This window comes from Lipophrys pholis (assembly GCF_963383615.2).
Source record: "Lipophrys pholis genome assembly, chromosome: 15".
NCBI lineage: Eukaryota > Metazoa > Chordata > Actinopteri > Blenniiformes > Blenniidae > Lipophrys > Lipophrys pholis.
This window is the reverse complement of record NC_137642.1, coordinates 24799139-24818336: the sequence shown is the minus strand read 5'-3', so window position 1 is coordinate 24818336 and position 19198 is coordinate 24799139. Positions and strand designations below refer to the sequence as shown.

General features: G+C 42.2%; 1 protein-coding gene across 1 annotated transcript in view; it reads left to right on the top strand.

The window, feature by feature from the left end:
• ehbp1 (EH domain binding protein 1) overlaps window positions 1-19198 on the top strand; it is a 187637-nt gene that overhangs the window by 136088 nt on the left and 32351 nt on the right. The window contains 2 exon segments of the mRNA XM_080481503.1: window positions 542-642; window positions 4548-4671. Of these exon segments, the coding sequence (XP_080337629.1) occupies window positions 542-642; window positions 4548-4671 (225 nt within the window).

The window sequence follows — 19198 nt, the reverse complement described above, 5'->3', positions numbered from 1 at the left end:
TCAATGGCTTAAGGAGTTGTTTTTTTTTTACTGTAGAGTTCACTTTTGAGGGTGATTTTGTGTTGCAAAGAAGAACCAAGCACTTATTTTATGTCAATGGGAGGCGCAGGCTGGTGCAGTTATTAGCAACCCCGCTGAACAATATGAAAATCCACAGCTTGAGTTCAGTCTTAGGGGCCGTTCTGTGTGGAGTTTGCATGTTTTCCCTGTTTATGTGTGGGTTTTTATCACCCCACAGTCCAAAACATTTACCTCTGGATATAAATGAAGAGACATGGGTGATCCAGTTCTATTAAATTGTTTTAGTATTGTGGTGGACAAAATGTAATCTCACCTGCATAGTGATTGAAGCTCAGAAACCAACAGATAAACCAATATTTAAAAGCGAGGCTAAAACATGCAAATGAGTTATATAAGCATTAGATATTATTTTATTATTATAAAAAAATCCATCACATTTTCCAGTATACAGTCAAATTTGTTGTTATTTTAACTGTGAGAGCTCGAGCACTTTGTCAATCTGTCCCTTGCGTCCCTGCAGAGGTGAAAAGACAGAAGTCCGTTCCCGAGGACCTGAAGAACTCTGAGGAGGATCGAGGCTCGCCGACGGAGATCGACATCCGCAGGCCGTTTGAGGAGGAGGTTTGTGCACTCGTTAAAGTTTGTCCCCGCGGCAGCAACAAGTTCAGGAGCCTCGGGTGTGAGGGGAGTAACGGAAAACTGTGTTTGGAGTGGTGTCCTTTAACCACGTGCATCCCACCTTTCGTACTTCCTCTCAGTCAGCTGTCTGTCTCCTCAGAGCCTGAATCTGAATCGTCTTCACCTCCTGAACCTCTGAATGCCTCTGCTGTCCTCCCTCTGTAACAGACACATCTTGATCCAACAGGCTGTCATTTTAATAACAATGGTGGTAGATACTAGTCATTTAAGGATGTGTGTGTCACTGTGTGCATGTGTGTGTTCGCCTTTGCTAAGAAGTTGTGCGTGTCCTTCAACTGTGTGCACACAAAGACTTGGTTTATAAGCGTGCTATTATTCCAGGGGGTGTGTGAATGCGAGGGAGTGTGTGCCACCGGAGACCACGGGGTGAATCTCCCTTCCCAGGCAGCCCTCTCTCCTACCCTCGACCCTCCACCCCAGTCCCATCCCCCCACACACACACACACACACACACACACACACACACACACACACACACACACACACACACACACACACACACACACACACACACACACACACACACACACACACACACACACACAGACCCGCAGCACCCTCCTCCCAGTGCCTGGGCCCCAGGGTTAATGGGTGTTCAACCTTTCCATTATCCCGATCAGCCAAGAATTACCTGCTGAATGATGTTTGCATTAATATAATATATATGGTAATTTCCCTCCTCTTAATTACGGCTGGGCCGAGCGCGGCAAGGGGAGTGGGCTGATCATGTGTAAAATTGATTTGCCAAGGAAAAATATGGTGATAGAGCGAGAGCGCGCAAGGAGGGAGGAGGAGGAGGAGGCTGCTGGGAATCAGCACACACACGTGCACATACACACACACCCACATACTGGTAAGAGAGTGCAGGAGAAAGTGCTGGCATGGGTGGAATGAAAAAAAAAAAAAAAAAAACTTTCTCTCCTGCTCACTAGTTTTTCTTCCCATTAAGAAAAATGAAGTGCATCAGCAATAAAATGGAGATATTTTTTCGGATGCATCCTCAGTAGTGAATTTGAATAAACATTTTCCTTACTCAGAGGAGCCTCTCTGAAGAATAGCAAACAGCCGGGAAACAGAGGTGAAGAGGGGTCAGAAATGGAGTGTGTATTAGGTGCCTATGGTTATTGAGTGATTGGTGTGTGTGTGTGTGTGTGTGTGTGTGTGTGTGTGTGTGTGTGTGTGTGTGTGTGTGTGTGTGTGTGTGTGTGTGTGTGTGTGTGTGTGTGTGTGTGTGTGTGTGTGTGTGTGTGTGTGTGTGTGTGTGTGTGTGTGTGTGTGTGTGTGAGTGTGTGTGTGTGTGTGTGTGTCTGTGTGTGGTTATGAAAGACCTCATCTGGAATGGCAGCAGGTGTGTGTGGACGTTTTTTTTACCCTTTTACTACTAGATAGACTGGATTTATTTTGATTTTGTGGCTATAAAAAGTACAATGAGTAAGAGGTTTTACGCCTTTTTCCAAAACAACGTCCATTTTCAATATTTGCCACTTCCTTAATTTTACTGTTTGTTTTTAACTGAGCTCAAAACATCAAGATTATGAAGCATCTTCCTAACTAACTGATAGAACTTTTTGGAAGTACAGAAGATGTACAGTATTTCTAAAGAACTTCACTACAAACCCAAGACTTACATGCAGTACATCTATTCATATACTTCAGAAACTAAAACTCCACTAAGAGAAAACACCTCTATTAGCTCCTAATGCAGCTTTCTGATGTTCTGCAGGTACAACGTCCAGTTTGTGGAAAGATAAACCTGAACTGAACACAGCTTCAAAGACGAGTAGTCGGAGGTTGATGAGGATGCAGAAAATTTTGAGAGTTGTGAAACAATAATCCTTCTGGTAGGGCGTGCTTAAACTTCTATTTCTTGCTCTCTGCAATGGAGGCATCTGCATATGATGCACTGTTGATAGTAATTAAAGGATCATAAGGATCCTGCGCAAATTTCTTATCAAGACAGCTAATCTCAGAAATACAGCAGCTATGTGCACATTATTAGGAAAAGTTTTCCTAAAGCTATTAAACTTAAAACAATAATAATTCTCCGACTTAAATAGTTACCACTTTCAATAAACAAGTAAAGTTACTCCATTACTTTTAGGCAACTAGTGACTTGAACCAGTTTCTGGCTGATTTATTATCAGCATTGTATTTTAATGTCCATCATAATATGTTAATTCGGGACATGATTTGATGTGTTTCACTGATCAAAAGAATTGGAAAGTATCAGCGTATTGATGAATAGCAGCCAATCATCAAACACTGTCCAACCCTAATTCTGGTTTGATGATGTAATCTGACAGAGGCGCGAGGTGTGTGCAGTATCCTGGAAAGATAAGCTGATAGTAGAGAAGGGGAAAGGTCAGCGAGTGATTATTGGCTTAAGCCACCATGAATATAGGTATTGATTCTGAATTGAGTATTGAACGCTACAACCGGATAATCAGAAGTGCTGTTTAGGATTTGACGGACTATTCAGCGATAAATCCTCCTGTGTGACTGCGTCAGTGTACTGCGAGTGCAGCTGAAACATAACGGTGCAGGTGTTTCTTACCTTTAAGGTTTCAGTCAGTCCGCACCTGTCGCATGCGTCTCCTCATGCAAGTAAGCCCCTCAAATGTGACTGCTGCTTTTCTCACCAGCCCTCTTTCAGTATCAGTGATTTTTATCATCGAGGGACTTAAAGTGAACAAGCCCCCAAACACTCGATACGCACCACATATTCACACAGGTATCTACCTCTAACCTGAGGACTCCGGCTTGTGTCATTTGTAACACCTGTGAAGCAAAACCTGCAGTTTCCCCGTGAATCTGAGTGCTGGGAAGCCTGATTTACTTTACACTGAGCTATGGAAGCAGCAGGTCAGTGAAAGCAATGTCACTGTGTTCTTTAATAAGAGATTAGTAACTAAATACTATGATGATAATGGAAAGATTTTTGTATTGATAGAGAGCTTATTATAAATCATTTTACAATTATTAATTTTAGTTAATTATGGTATGGGTAATGGAACCGTGATTTAAGAGGTTTGAGTGAGCTACTGTTGTCAGTTGCAGAGCTGCTGTTTCTCTCTTTCCTGCTCACTAGCATTAATAAATATTATGATGGTGGGAATACTGAGTCGCTTGTTAGCATTAACCAAAGCTTTAATTTGAAGTATTGAAGAGCAGCTAAGTTGCTATATCACTAAACTCCTGTTTAGTGGAGGAGGATCAGTTAATCTTTCCTGAACTAGTTGCTTGCTTGCTTGGTTGTTTGGGTGGTTGGTTATTTAATTAAATCTATTCCAGACACTTACATTATAATAATTTATGGTCATAAGTAACTTCTTTCTGCATTAAATTATTAATTTCCCATAACATTCACCACACTGCAGATTTTACGCTGAAACAGTTCAAATATGGAAAATTCAAGTGAATTTGTTTCCACTCACACTCGTGTAATCATGTTAATTGAAAACTTCTGTTCTTTAATATGTGAACAATAAGAGGAGCAACAAAGAGGTTTTGAAGATGAGAAATTCAGAAATGTCACACAGAGCAACAGTTGTTGGTGTTTTTACAGAAAATCCTGTTTTAAGTAAGGAAGATTAGCGGACTCTGCACATCTGTGCATATTTTCCCCATATGTGCATTCTTTTAATTTCCTTTCTTTTATCACCTTTTTTTCTCCTATTCATCTACATTTTTTTATATATATATTCTCCCTCATCCCCTCTTATCCTGTATCCCTTTTTTCCCCCTCCTTCTCTTTAATGCAATGTCTCACAACTCCCTTCTTCTGGTAACTATTCTCTCCTTCTCTGTCTCTCTCTCCTGGTTGACAGAAGGCGTTCAAAGACACCAGTCAGTATGTGGTTGGGGAGCTGTCTGCACTGGAGAGCGAGCAGAGGCACATCGACGCCCGAGCAGCTCGCGTGGAGAAGAGGCTGCGCTATCTCATGGACACAGGTACCCCAAGCCCAATTACACTGGAAAAACTGTTTTGGCAAATTGAGCGTACGCACGCACGTACACACACATCAACGTACACTCGGGGAGTTTGTGCATGCGTGTATGTGTGTGTGTGTGTGTTTATGTGTGCGAGGGAGAATCTTTGAAGCCTCCCCTCTCCCTCCCTCTTGGTTGAATGTTGCGCGACGGAGCGCTGGGTGGATATGAAAGGAGGGGATGGAGGTGGAGGGGGCGGTGGAGTGAGGGAGGAGACGGGAGGGGGAGGAGAGGGGAGTGTGTCTCGGGGATGGTAGAAGAAGGGAGACCTCTCTGGGCTGGGGTGATAAGGGAGCCCTTCATGGGGGAAACGATAACTGGGTGCGATAGCGGAGCCCAAGCCGAAGTCTCCGCTGCAGCCGTTTGCCAGCCACGGCCCCAGCCAGCCAGCCAGCCAGCCAGCCAGCCAGCCAGCCAGCCTCCACACTATTGAACAGTGCGCTCAGCCATGCACGGATACACACACACACACACACACACACACACACACACACACACACCCTCCTTCCCCTAGTACATATCTGGCCTTCATTGATATGCTGTATAAGGAATGACGGGGGTGAGTTAAAGGGAGGAGAGAGGGAGAGGCAAAGAAATGGCAAAGAAGGAGGAAAAAAAACACGAAGAAACACAACATGAGCAGTGACACAGTTCACAAATCTAATACACACACACACACACACACACACACACACACATAGATGCTTAAACACCCGCACATACAAAGTGCAATCTGGTTTGGCGTACGGAGCTGGATTCGGAAGGTTTTTATTTAAGATTTGGCCGGGGGTAAAGCCTTGTTAAGACATGAGACAGTGTGCCGAGCCAAAAGAGGGGCCTTGGCTCTGTTAAGTCCCTAACTGAAATTGGAGAATAGCGTCCCATTTGTGATACTAACCCGTCCCGTTCCTCTCCCAAGAATGCTGTTGGATCGGAAGGGGGAAGAAAAAAAAACAGCAATTGTAAAATTTTGATGTTTGCAAATGTTCTGTTCGCCGTAGTAATTTGCAGCAGCTCTCATGCTCTCTCTGCTATATCAACGTCTAACTCGGTGGATTCAGCCACCAAAATCCCCTAAAAAGCCTCACACCTGAGGGGGGCGGATAGAAGACGGGGTGGGGGGTGTTTAAGCGAAGGGAACTGGGGCGGAGGGATTTGTGCTCACCTTCTTCATCCCATTTGGGGGGGGGGAGTATCGAGGCTATCGCTCCTGTGTTTGTTGTGCTCCTCCTCTGCGCCTCCCTCCCTGCCTCTGTGCCCTCTCCCCCTGTAGGAGCGTGAGCCATTGTGTCAATCTGAAGGGCTGTTTCTCCTTCTTCTTCTTCACCCACTGTTAAAGCGACCGGTAGCCAGCAAGACGCCAGGTTATTTACTTTCAAACACCTTCAGCCATAAAGATTTCTCTTTCTATAGTTATATAAATATATACACACACACACACACACATCTGCCATCACCTCGTGAAAATGTGATTCTCTAGAAAAGGAGCAGAGCGACAACTGGAAGGCGAGGACAAAGTAATGAAAAGGATATCACCAAGAGAAATTCACCTTGGTCGCTTTTCACCTTCTCGTTACATGAGTGGGGAATAAAATTGAGAAAATGTGCTTTCCACCAGTCAACACGGGGTCTATCCGTGTGATCCGATAAGTTTTATACACCGTGACATTTCAAGAGCCACATTTGGTCCCTGATGAAATACCACTAAAGACCCGGTGGAGACATTTGACAGTCATTTCTGATACATGCACTGTATATTTGTGTGCTTGTTATAAGCAGGCCTTAGAGAAGGGGGCGTCTCCCAGATTTGATAGATCAACAAAATAATCAATCACACTGAAGTGCTTCACTTGCATTTCTCTCGGATTTAGCTATTCTGATTTTATATATTGATCATCTCTGCTACAGGCTGAGCCAATTTCCATCTCCTCTTCATTCACTCAAAACAGGCACTAAAGTAAAAATGCAACCATTTTCAGTTGTTGCAAATCACATTATGTGCTGTACCTTAATCTATTACAATAACTCATCTGGATATACTGAACAATCTGATACACACCAATTATTCCAAATTAAAGGTAAATGTACTGAGATGAGGTCCATATGCTGTTAGTATCATCTACTTGTCTGCTTGTCTGCACGCAATATCAAGTTTTCACTCATTTCTATACGTACAAAAATTTTGTAGATCTGACCCTATAAAACTTACCAGTTTTAGCGAAAATATGAAGAAACAGGAAAATGACCATAATTTGTACTCTTTCATTATGAATTGTGAAGTGGTGCCATCCGTGACATTTAGCATCAGACTCTCAATAAAAAAGTGGGCTAATAAAAAGTTACCTTGCAGTGTTGAGCTGCTTGCTCACTTTCTGAAAAAGTGCATTTCTGTTTCCATATCTCATTTTGCAGCACTTCTCTCAAAGACCCATCCAATAGGTTATAGATTGTAGCTGCAGGCCGGAGTCTGCAGGCATCAGGCTGAGATGCTCTGCTGACAGCTGGTCACTAAAGTAACCTTTATCACCTCAGCAACCGAGGTCACCTTTCTATATGCTGTCATAGATGATAGATATTTTTCTCTGCACTCCGAGTGCCTGATTGAAGTTGTGGCTGATTGGCTGTAAGCAAAAAATTCCACTATTGATCCCTCACATCTGACCAGAGCCTCGGATTCACTACGGGACACAAATTACCACTAGCTACCAGAAAACCATTGATAGTTTTGCTCAGGTAGCTGCTGGCAGGAATGCAAAGGTCCAAAACACTGTTATTACCCTTTATCTGTTAATACACCCATCAGCCATAACATTAATGTCACTTATTATGCCTGTTGTCAGCCAGTAAATGAGCATTTTGTCTTCACAGGTGATATTTTAGTGGCAGAAAAATGGGAAATTGTATGTTCTTATGGCCTATCCTGGTCTGAAGTGGTTACTATCTGTCAAAAGTAGTCCAAGGAGCAAAACCTGACTCGTGTAGTTTGATCCAACACACTCAAACTGTTGCAGAAGTTCCTGGTGGTTCCAATAGAAACTTGTCAGAATCCTGCACATCACAGTGTCTTGTGTATGGGAACCAAAAACAGTATCTACACATTAATTAGGCAGGTGGCTGTAATGTTTTGGCCTTGTCGGGTGAATTGCTTGTCCATTTGGCTTCTTAAAGGTATTTGACATCCTACAGTTTAAATTGGATTATTTTCCTTTGTCCACAGAAAAACCTGATGCACAGATAATGCGTGAATATTATATTGACATGAAAGACAAAATATTGTTCAGGACATTTTTTTCATCAGTAAAGTAAAAACCTTTCAAATGTATTGTACTTATTTTTAAGAGTAAAGTAAAACTGTTCAACCTTTTCTCTGTGCCCGCCTAACATGTGCTCATTATTAAATATTCTGATATGGCCTCCCGTGTGACGATCGTTTACTTGTACACAGGCTCAGACAGATTAAAGTTCAGCAGAGCTCCGTGAAAGTTTGCCGCCGCTCCTTTTAGGCACAGCTCACTGGTTTATTCATTGCGACATGTTTGCACCCGGCTGCACACGACACAGGCATTAGATTGCTCGTGGGCCAAAACGTTTTGTCTCCCACCGCCTCCTTAATCATTCACCTGTGTGACCCAACACCCGTCTCTGAGATCTGCCACCGATGTGTATCGGCTGCCTCTGCTCGTCCCGCGTCCCTGCCCCAAGAAACCCTAGACTGATTCACCCATATCAGCATCTCTTGCGCTCACTGTTACAGTCCTGAAGTCTTTAGTTAGTTAAGACCAGATAAGATCTGGATTCAGGCTCTTTTACTTGTCTGTGCTGGTAAATACTTCATCACATGTCTCAAGCAGAGGGGAGAGTCACAAAACAATCACGTCACTGTCATCAGGTAGCATGTTTGGGTGCTTATGCTTTCATTAGTGTTCCTACATAGAATATTATACCTTTATATTTTATTTGTAATAATAGAATTTGAGGATAATGAGTAACTCTGTCTTTGTCCTGTGATGGACTGATGACTTCTCACTTTTTCCCACATAACATTGTATAAAAAGCAGGCTACAACCCTTTACAGGTCTCCAGTCCTTCACACTCGCGCCGACATACGAAAGTGAAAGTGCTCTTGCACAAAAAGTGGTCAGTTTCTGTCAAAATTGGTCTGTAGAAGGAAAAGTGGTGAACCGATGACGAGGTCTTAAGCAGCTGAGACTCAGCAGGGTCTGATCCGACAGAGTAGCTACTGTACCTCAAACCGCTGGTCCGGACTTCAGAGTGCATCATGGTTTGTTGGGTTTAGGGCTACAGAAGAGGAAACCACACAATAATAAAGCAGGTGGTTCTATTATGCCTCCTAATATTGTTACCTCAAGTTTGATGCTTAATACACAGACCTCTGTCCGCCATCTTTGTTCATTACGTGTGTAATTGGATAGTTTTCAGGGAGTCTCTGAATGTGTAGCAAACAAAGTAATACCACTGATGAACTGTGGCGGCAGTGTTATGCAGTATAGCGCATATGAAAGGAACAAAGAAGACAACAGAAATAAGGCTCTCTTCGAGGAAAGTGTGTGTGTGTGGATGTAAACAAATTTACGTCACATCAGGACAAGAAGTTTCAGATGACTTGTGTGAACATTTTAACATTGAAAACATAAGGCAACAAATGACCACACTCAATTTTAAATACTACCAGCGACTCAAATACCATATTTTAGCTGTTTTGAACCTGTGCCAGTGATGGTTAGATTAGAAATATCTCACATGAAACCAACAACGTGCACTGCCCTCTAATGTATGTATTGATTCACAACCATGCAAACAAAAAGGACACATGACATCGTTAGAAACACGCGTACCAATTTGTGTATGTAGAGGAACTTTATTTGGGCTGTTAATGTTTACTTTCTCTGTCCATTATTTCTTCTTTAATTTTCTCAATCAACCAGAAGTTTTCCTACAGTCCTGCAGTAGTGACAACTCACAGTTGGGATCCCAAGTTGACCTAATGGTCCCAGATCTGCAATCGTATCGCCGGCTCCAACTTCTCTGTGCTTAAATGCCTTAAAAACAAAGGCTTGATTCTTGCTTTGCTTCACTTTTCTGTCGATAGGTGAGACACAGAAATACTTTGTTATTCTTGCAGATTTGTTTGCTTCATATCAGATGTCATGTCTCTCAAGTACAGATTGAAGTTGTGCAGTCTGCTTACTACTAACATGATGTAGTACTCAGGTTCACGTGATCTGTGGAATGAACTTTAGGAGTTTTCTGAAATAGCAGTCTGTAGAAGGAAATAGTCAGCCAAGCTTTTTGTACTTAGCAGAAGGATTTTCTTGGAAAAATGAGCACATTAAGAAACGTGTTGTCACAATCTTCTGGTATTTTAATTGAGCCAGAGTTCATTCATGATCTCAGAGGAAGATTAGATAATAAGTGACTCATTTGAAGATTTCAGGACTGGAGAGGCACGGAGGACCGGACGTCGCAGAGATAGCGAAGCATTCGTGTATTGAGGGATTTCTTTTCTGAAGCACTGTGTGACTGTGCTTCATTAACTTTTCCTCCACACTGACCTGTCTCTCTCTGCGAGCGCGGTTTCGTGTCTGAGCGACTTTGTGAGCCGGCTGGATGTGCAGAGTAATCGTAGCAGGGCATCATGTGATCCAGACCTGCGGAGGTGAGTTTGGGTGAGCTCAGTGTGCAGCGGTGCTGTGGGAGCGCAGCGCGCTGCAGGACTGACGGGCAGATGTGAAGAGACAGACCGACTGACCCATGACTGATTGTTCATCTCTGAGCTCCACCGGCAGAAAGCCTGGGAAGATCCACTGTGGTTTTCCTTTGATATCACATGCTGCTTTTCACTGCTCTTTTCTTTTCTTTTTTTCCCCCTTTACAGTCAATTTGCTCTCATTCATCATGTTTCTCGCAATGAGTAAAGTCTTTTAATTGTTTCTCTTTTTAGCATGGCTCCTATTTGTATGCAGCCGAGCTTGTCACTTTTTGGTTTTTCCTTGGCTCTCATATCAGTCCTCCCTCGCTCAGCTTGTTTCTTTTCTCATCTCAGTCTCACCCTTTCCCTCTCAGCCCGCTCTGCATCACTTTGTATTTGCTCTGTTTCTTTTATCCCTGTGAATCTCAATTTCTACATTCGTTCTCACAGTTACCCCCTCCCTTCTTTTTTTTTCCACACATCTGCCTCCTCCTCCTCCTCCTCCTCCTCCTGCTCCTCCTCCTCCTCCTCGCTCCCTCTCTCCCTCGGTTTGGGCACAATGCAGCTTTCTGCGGCATTTTCTATTACGCAGCAGCCCTCCCCAGATGAATCCAAAGTAATTGGGGTGGTTAATTTATTTACTCAGAGGCAGTTCACAGCACATTAAATAATAGAGATAATTGAACAAGAATTGTCAAGTGTCTTCTGATATCAGACACATTACAGGAGGGAGTGTGCATAAAACTCCATTTCTATGCCCCCATTGTTTATGGTAATTAAGTACACAGATTTATTCCTTGGTTGCCTTCCAAGCTTATGGCAAGCGCCATTGTTGTCTTCTATTAATATGTAATCAGTAAATAGTTTAATTTTCTAATCTGCGGTTGGAGAATTCACTTTCTAACAACTCTTAATTACTGCTGGGCTCTAATGAGTCTCGCCATGCCGACGCAGCCAGCCAATGAGAGGCCGCGCCGGGGTCGGGGGGGAATTTGAATTCCTACGGCGCCCCCCCCTCGACTAATGAACTTGTTATTCTTGCACCACTGGGAGCACTGTCCTTCACACATGCAACATTAGGAGAGCGTTTCACCTCCTGCAACTCAGCCAATATTCAGAAGAGTTTATTGATTATAGCAGAGGAAAATCTGTACTTTCTGGATACGTTTACATAAGCATGAGTCTTTTCCACCAGAACCCGGCTGCTAATATTGTCAAAACTTAAGAAAGCTCTTCTTGCACACTGCGTTTAGAAATGCAAAACAGCCCAGACGCACTCAAAAGCTTTAATAGTGTCATTATAGGCCTCTAATTTCTATTAGGATTCAGTGCGGTTCTACTGACGCATGTAATGCCTCTGACCTTGGCATTGTAATTTTCTAAAGGTATTGTTACTCAGAAAAACATATCAAACGCTCCTTATTGAAAATTCAGCTTTGGCTATGAAGAAGCATTCAAATGCGTCATGTAGCCTTTCGCAGAAAATCCCCTGGCCCCTGTTTGAATATATCTCAACCACCCCCTACCTGGCCCCTGCACCTATTTACACACACCTCCCATTTCAAATAGCTATATAACCCGCAACAATGGACGCAATTATCCAAATAATGGCACTTAGCTGCACCGCAAAGCTGCCCCTCACCTACTGCGCATTTGATAAGAGATAAACAAGCAGAGAGAGAGAGAAAGAGAGAGAGCAGAGAATGAGTTTTAGCTCTCCCAGATTAACATATGTTTAAAAATTGCACTCCAAGCCGATAAGATTGACACAGGGTTTTTATGGCGCACGCTCCTTTAATCTGCCTTTGTGTCTGCGAGTCGACGAGAGGAGAATGGCACAAGGAGGAATCCGGCAAGAGCTTAATGTACTTTACACATGCAGCCTATCCCCCTCGGTATCTGAGAGAAGGGACAGGACGGACTGTCAATGCCTTCACATCGACGAAAAGAAAAAAATAGAAGAAGAGGCTGCCGGCCGCTTTGACTCATGTGGAGGATTGCTAGATGGCTTAAATGTCAACCTGTGGCACTAATTCCCACTCGTACACACATAAAACCTGCAGGAATTTTTTTACTAATCTAATTGTATTGTTTCATTTTTTTCCATACTCAGGGATTAAGTGATGTAATATCTCCTCTCCGTGCTGAATTATGTAACTGTCACCGTGGAAGTAACTTTGTGGAAGCTTCTTTCATTTGCTTCTTACCTGCCAAGAAGTACATCATTACACCATAAAGTTCACTGTTTGAAGGTGAGACGGCTAATAATTTCCTCAGGAAACATGTCTCTCTATACATACATCTATGTATTTCATTAACCCTCCTCACAGAGCTTGGACCACCTGCATTTTCCCGTCGTAATGGAATTTATATGCAATGAAAAGCTATTCTTATGCTATTTAATCATATTTAATATTAAATAACTGTCCCATCTGCAATTGTCATCACAGTTACACTTTTTTCCACGACACAATCAATTCGGTTTTTTAAAATTCACGTTTTAGTGAACTATTTGATAGTTGTTGTTTTTTTTTTTAAATTAATGCTGTGAAAAGGCCTCTCCCTGACTCCGAGATTTTTCCTGTTGGAAGAAGTGCAACATTAAAATAATAATACCTGAAAGCTCACAGCAAACAGGTCATTATTAAAGAAGTCAGAGTTAGAACTTGATTTCAGACTTTAGAGAGAAAAGGATAATCAATAAAAGCTGTTTTAAGACTGAAGCTGAACATTTTGGCAGAATTTAACAAATCCTATATATTGTAAAATTATTTTTACTGCTCTTGAGAAATCTTATACAATAGTATAATAATATACAAAAATAATTGTATAAATTAAAATATTGGGTGTGTGTGTGTGTGTGTGTGTGTGTGTGTGTGTGTGTGTGTGTGTGTGTGTGTGTGTGTGTGTGTGTGTGTGTGTGTGTGTGTGTGTGTGTGTGTGTGTGTGTGGCAAACAAGACAAAATGTATATTCCACTGAGTGTCTTGTATTTACAGACAATGACAATGAGTTCTCACTTTTGCGTTAACTTGATTTTATATTTACTATACAGACTGAAATATTTCAAGATTTTGTTTTTTTAATCCGTCGTAATTTTTGATAAAAACAAAAAAATCACCTAAAAACTTTTTTGTCCTTGTTTTTAACAAGCGGCCATGATTATCACCTTTTATTTTCTTTAATTGCTGGAAACCTTTTGAGGTTATATGTGTATATGAGTATAGAAGTAAGTGATAAAAAATGTATTTGTCAGCATGAATTCAGAATAACATTCACCATCAATCATTAGCAACGATCCAAGTCGTAGATCAACTCATGTCATAGATTTGACTCACAAATTAAATACATTTTGAACTAAATACAAACCGTGATGGATCTCATTCACATTTATAAAGATAATAAAAGTAATGAAGTCAATGTTGAGGCTTTAAGACAAGTTAATATATGAACTGTGTGTGTAACAGGTGATAAAGTTGTAAACAATAATACAGTATTACCAATACTTCGGGAAAAAAAGCTCTCTTTGAATAGCCATTATAAAGGTTTACTGAATACTTAAATATATCCCGATTCAGTTTAATTCAGTACGTTTACCTGTGAAGAACAGGAAGTTCCTCTATGTTGTTAATGTTGTAAAATGTTATCTATAGAAGTGACAAGAATTAGCAAACCAATGTGATGAGAAAGCACACTCATGTGCGTGTTTAAATGGAGGAAGTAAAAGCAAACAATAATCTGAGAAACACACGCTTAGGTGAAATGCAGATTCCTGAAAAATGTATTTCAATACAGTAAGAATCAATGAGAGCCGGTGAAGGACCTTTTGTCTTGTAGCATCTTAATGGGAGTTACATGCTGAATCAGAATCCGGCCACCTTCTATGCCGCTTCATCCAACTTAGAAGGTGAAGTCAGGTTACTCACTGAGCAGGTCCGTCACGGGGCAGACACACTGAGACAGTCTAACAAACTCACATAAACACCTATGGGTCATTGATAGTCACTTGTTATCCTGAGATGCATCAAAATATTGGAGGTAGCAGTAAAGTATAAACTATACATGCACCCTCGACACAGAAAGGCCTGCAACCGGACTCAAACTTTGGAATATCAGACTGTGAGGCAAAGGTGCTAACCACTACACCACCGTGTGGTCATCCATCATCTGCATTCTTTAATTCAGTTCAGAGTCCATCCCGGCTAACAATGAGCCAAGACCTGATAGACTTTAACAGTCTCGTGCAACTCAAACAAGAAAGAAGCATAAAAGGTATAAAACTGCACCTCGTTTCAGAGTGATTACGCCCATTTGTCGCCTCTAATTGTGGCCGCATCAGCCTGTGTGTATATTTCTCCCACATCAGAGCCGGCCTCTCACTCTTTTTCCCATGCCTGCCGTCCTAATCCAGCATTGTGGCAGCATCAGCTTATAGTTTGACTAAAGATTTAAGCTGAGCTACGTGAGTGGCATTGGGACTCCGACACACACTCACAAACACACATGCACGTCGGGCTCTGCCTTGTCTTGTCGCCGGCAACACAAACAGCGTGTGCAGCTTTAAGTATATTATCAGGGGCAGTTCTTTTCACAAACGTATTGCTGAAGAAGCTTAACATTAATTATTGTAACTTTGGGCAGATTACATCCGTGCCCGCCTTGTAAGCGCAGACAGACTCATCTTGACCTCCTATACGAGAGCTTAAAGACACAAGAATGGCATTTTACCAACTTTAATGGGATAACCAGTCTAATCTTTCAGCACTGAGAGAAGAAAAAGTGTTTAGACTATAATACCCTCCCTGGTTCACAGGCTGAGAGATGGAAGGAGAGAGGGTTTGTTGTCGGCTGTAATCAGCTCTTACTTTGTTTCTCAGGTGCTGCGTTTTCATGCTGCTCTGGCATATTGAGGAGAAATGTTGAAAGCGTGAGTGGGGCCGCATTAACTTCCACACTCAGATCTCCTCCTGAATCTTCCCAAATAAACCCGGGCTACGCTGAAGGCGGCTCCAGACCTCTGTGTGCGAATTCTGATTGAAAATGTCGAGCGGAGAGATGGCGACTATTGTTTATCCATAATCACAGAGCCAATTTGTAAGCTAAGCTCATGGCAGCTGAGATAGACGCAGCCCAGAGAAGATGCACTCCTTTGTTTTCTCCTTTTATTCTTCTTTCCTTTTTTTTTCAGTTTGCCTTTGGTCATTTTCATGTTGTTGTTGTCGGGGTTATGAAAAGAGCACTCACACTCAATCGAAGGGTTTTTGTATTGGCGCACAGAGGAATGTGTTTGTGGTCATCTTGAATTCACTTCAGGAGCAAACGCAGCGTTCTTCCCGATGGGGGGAGAAAAGAAATCTCGGGATCACTCCTTTAAAACCCATTGCCTTTTTCTTGCCTTTGAGGGGACAAAACAAAGGATTTGAGCTTCTTTTTGGGGTGTGTGTATGTGTGTGGGTGTGTGGGTATGTGTGTGTGTGTGTGTGACTCCGAGGTTCAACTGGGTCAGAACGCAGATTAACACCCCACCCCTACCCCACGTATACACTCCCATTCCCGCTCATGCCCTTAATCTCCTCGGCCATTTGAATGTTTGAGCAGCAAAGCAATTTAATTAGTCAACTTGCAAGGGCCGTGCACAGGCGACCAATGCTGTGCCTCCCTCCCTCCTTCTCTCCCTCCCTCCCTCCCTCGCTCTCCCAGTCCAGCACAGTGACACCATCCTCACTCCCAGATGTGCACTGCTTCTTTCTTTCTTTCCCCCTTCACCCTCCCTCCCTCCCTCCCTCCCTCCCTCCTTCCCTCCCTCCTTTTTCTGCAGCTCGGTGTCAGCCTTTCATACATTCTTTAACAGTGGGGATGAAAGGGGGATTTTTAGGAAGATTAGGGAATGGGATCCTCTAGGCATTGTCTGAGAATCTTCAGATAAAACGAGCTGGGTGGATGGAGTCAACGGGAGGGATGGTGGGAGGGTGGGGAGTAAGAGGGGTGAAACCACTCACCACCGCCTGAAGACGTGCAAGTTTAATTTTGTTGGTAAACAGGAGCCGGGCCACTTCTCGTTTCCCTGCATCCGTTTCTTTTAGTCAGGTTTGTTGTTGTTTTCTTTTTAAGTTTCCATGTTAAAGTTGCTGCACTCGCCTGGGCCGGACGCTTCCTCGCCACTGATATCGCAGATTAACATTTTGGGAATGGGGGCGGGGGGAGGTGAAGGAGGAGGGGGCCGATTGTTGGAAAGAATCAGGAGGTGGACAATGGCCGCTTATGATAATCTGCTCTTTATTGGAGCGTCCCGCCAACGCTTTCATCGGCCGCCCCTCTGCCTGAGACCCCATGCGAGCTGCAGAGCAAAACCGAGCTACAAGATGGCAAACACGTCATCGCAGAGAAGCAAGCATAGTGTGTGTGTGTGTGTGTGTGTGTGTGTGTGTGTGTGTGTGTACACACCGATCCACACAATCAGATAAAGCAGAACCACAGCGCTTTATAACTGTTTGGCTGTGTGCTTTTATTTAAAGAGTTAATGTATTGGTTTGAAGTCATGTTTTTAATCCACCTGTTTTTTTCTTTTGTTTGTTTGTTTGTTTTCTTTTTGTGTGTTACTGTGAACTTTATCTTGCTTTCATATCGGGTGGAGCTAAAAAACAAAGTATTCTGCCACAGCTCGGATTCACCGGGGGGACGTTTGTTGTTTTTGTTGCTCGTTGCGTTACCCACTTGATTATTATTTAATTTACAAACTACTGCCAAACCACATAATTGAATTTTAACCTTGCAGTCAATTAATCAAGGCTTTCTTATGGTAACGGATGTGGTGGCACTCGACAATGCAGGTTAATGACAGAGGTTTGGCCAGTAATTACACCATTCACTTGCTAACACAGCTGCTCGCCATGCTGCCGTTGTCACCGCCCCCACCACCGCCACCACCACCACCATACGCACGCCTCCCCATTTCCCATTGTAATGAGCACTCCAGGCTACAAATACCAACAGCTGTCTCTCCCAATACATTTCCATTTAAATATCTATTTAAACACTGCAATTTTGCATCTGTGTATTGAACCAAAGGGCCCAGTGTTGCTGTCATTGGTAATGTAATGCCGGTCCAGATTGACGGGCGTTTGTTTGGGATTTATTTGTTGCATTTACAAACACATTAGGGAAGACACAAATTAGTTCCCCGCAGATTATTTACAAATTTGAAAACATGTTAAAGGAGTCCGTTTCTGGTGCAGAAACCGGCCTAAACCTTGTGTAAAATCCAGTGCAAACAATGATTAGGAAACACTTCAACACCATTCAAAAACACAAATCAATTTAACCGCAATACAAAAAACACAGTAAGGAGCCAAACTAAACAGAAGAACAAAAATAACTTTAACAAATAAGTTTATGAAGCCCAGCATAATCATTAGAAACAGCTAATGGGGGAAAAAAAATCAAGAAACTAGTTTAAATGTAAACCCCCAACACATTCACAAACAGTTTAAAACTCAAAAATAATCTTCTGATGATCAAATCTCAGTTTAAGCTGAGAAGATATTTGAAAACCAACCTAAAAAAATTTCCAACAAACTCTCAGAAACTGGTTTGAATAAGACATTTAGAGAAAAAGTCAGTGATTAAAAATGAATCAAAAACCCGTCACAAGCCAATCAAATAAAATTAAAGATTAAGAGGGAAATGTGAGACCGCTCTGAAAGGATTGTAGCAATCAAAGAAGAAAACCAATCCAGAGCCAGTCAGAACCAACTGCAGAAAATAGTTTAAACTAAATTGGTTTATAAATAATTTACTCATAAATACACTCAGAAACAGTCACATCTATTAGACCCTCTTAAACAAAGGCATCACGAATCAGTTTATCTCTGTTCTGAAAACAATGAAAGCTTGTCAGACCCAGAACAATAATAGAAACCATTTTAAAATTCAGTCCATCTATTTCAGGCCAGGGTGAGCCCACAACTATCTTCTAAATGCATAAAGCAAAACTGTATGAAGTCAGGATGAGGAATATAGTGAATCATCTGTTTAAAACTATTCTAAAAACAATTCCCAAACATTTTAGAAACTTTTTGAAACTAGTTCACAGAGAAGACTTTAAGGTTTTACGTGGACCATGATATTGTGTATACATATATTGAACAAAGGCCATGTTTGTTTATAGTGTAGTTTGGACTGCCAATAAATATTTTTGATAAAATGTGTTATATTATGAATTCATCATGTTAGGTTGGACCAATGTGTAGATTTATTTTCTTGCAATGTTGTGTTTTTCACTTTTGAAGATGTTTTAAAATAATAAATATGCACTTTAAATGTGTGCAGACCCCCTGTTTGGAGTACAGGCCACATTTCCACTGGATTTCACCAGAGAGCTGCATTATTAATACCCTGAAACTATTTATTTGTTGACTGAAAGGGAACAAGTGAGCTCATTTGTAGGGAGAAGAGGACAGATAGGGTGGAATAATGAGAAGGCGGAGGATGAAGTGATTGTGAGAGGCAGAGACGAGGGAGGAAGGCCGCACAGAGATGTAAGAGGGATGACTAATGTTGTTAGCAGAGCCATTACTGGTCCGCAGATTAATTCATTAAGTAAATTCATCGTTCACCTCCCCTCGGCCTCTTGTCACAAGGCGTGTAATATGACACCCCTCAAATTTGTTCTAACATGTACCCCAGAGGGGGTAGAGTCCCCCCGTTTCTTCTTCACACACACACACACACATACACACACACTCTCACACACACACACACACACCCTCCTCCTCCCAGT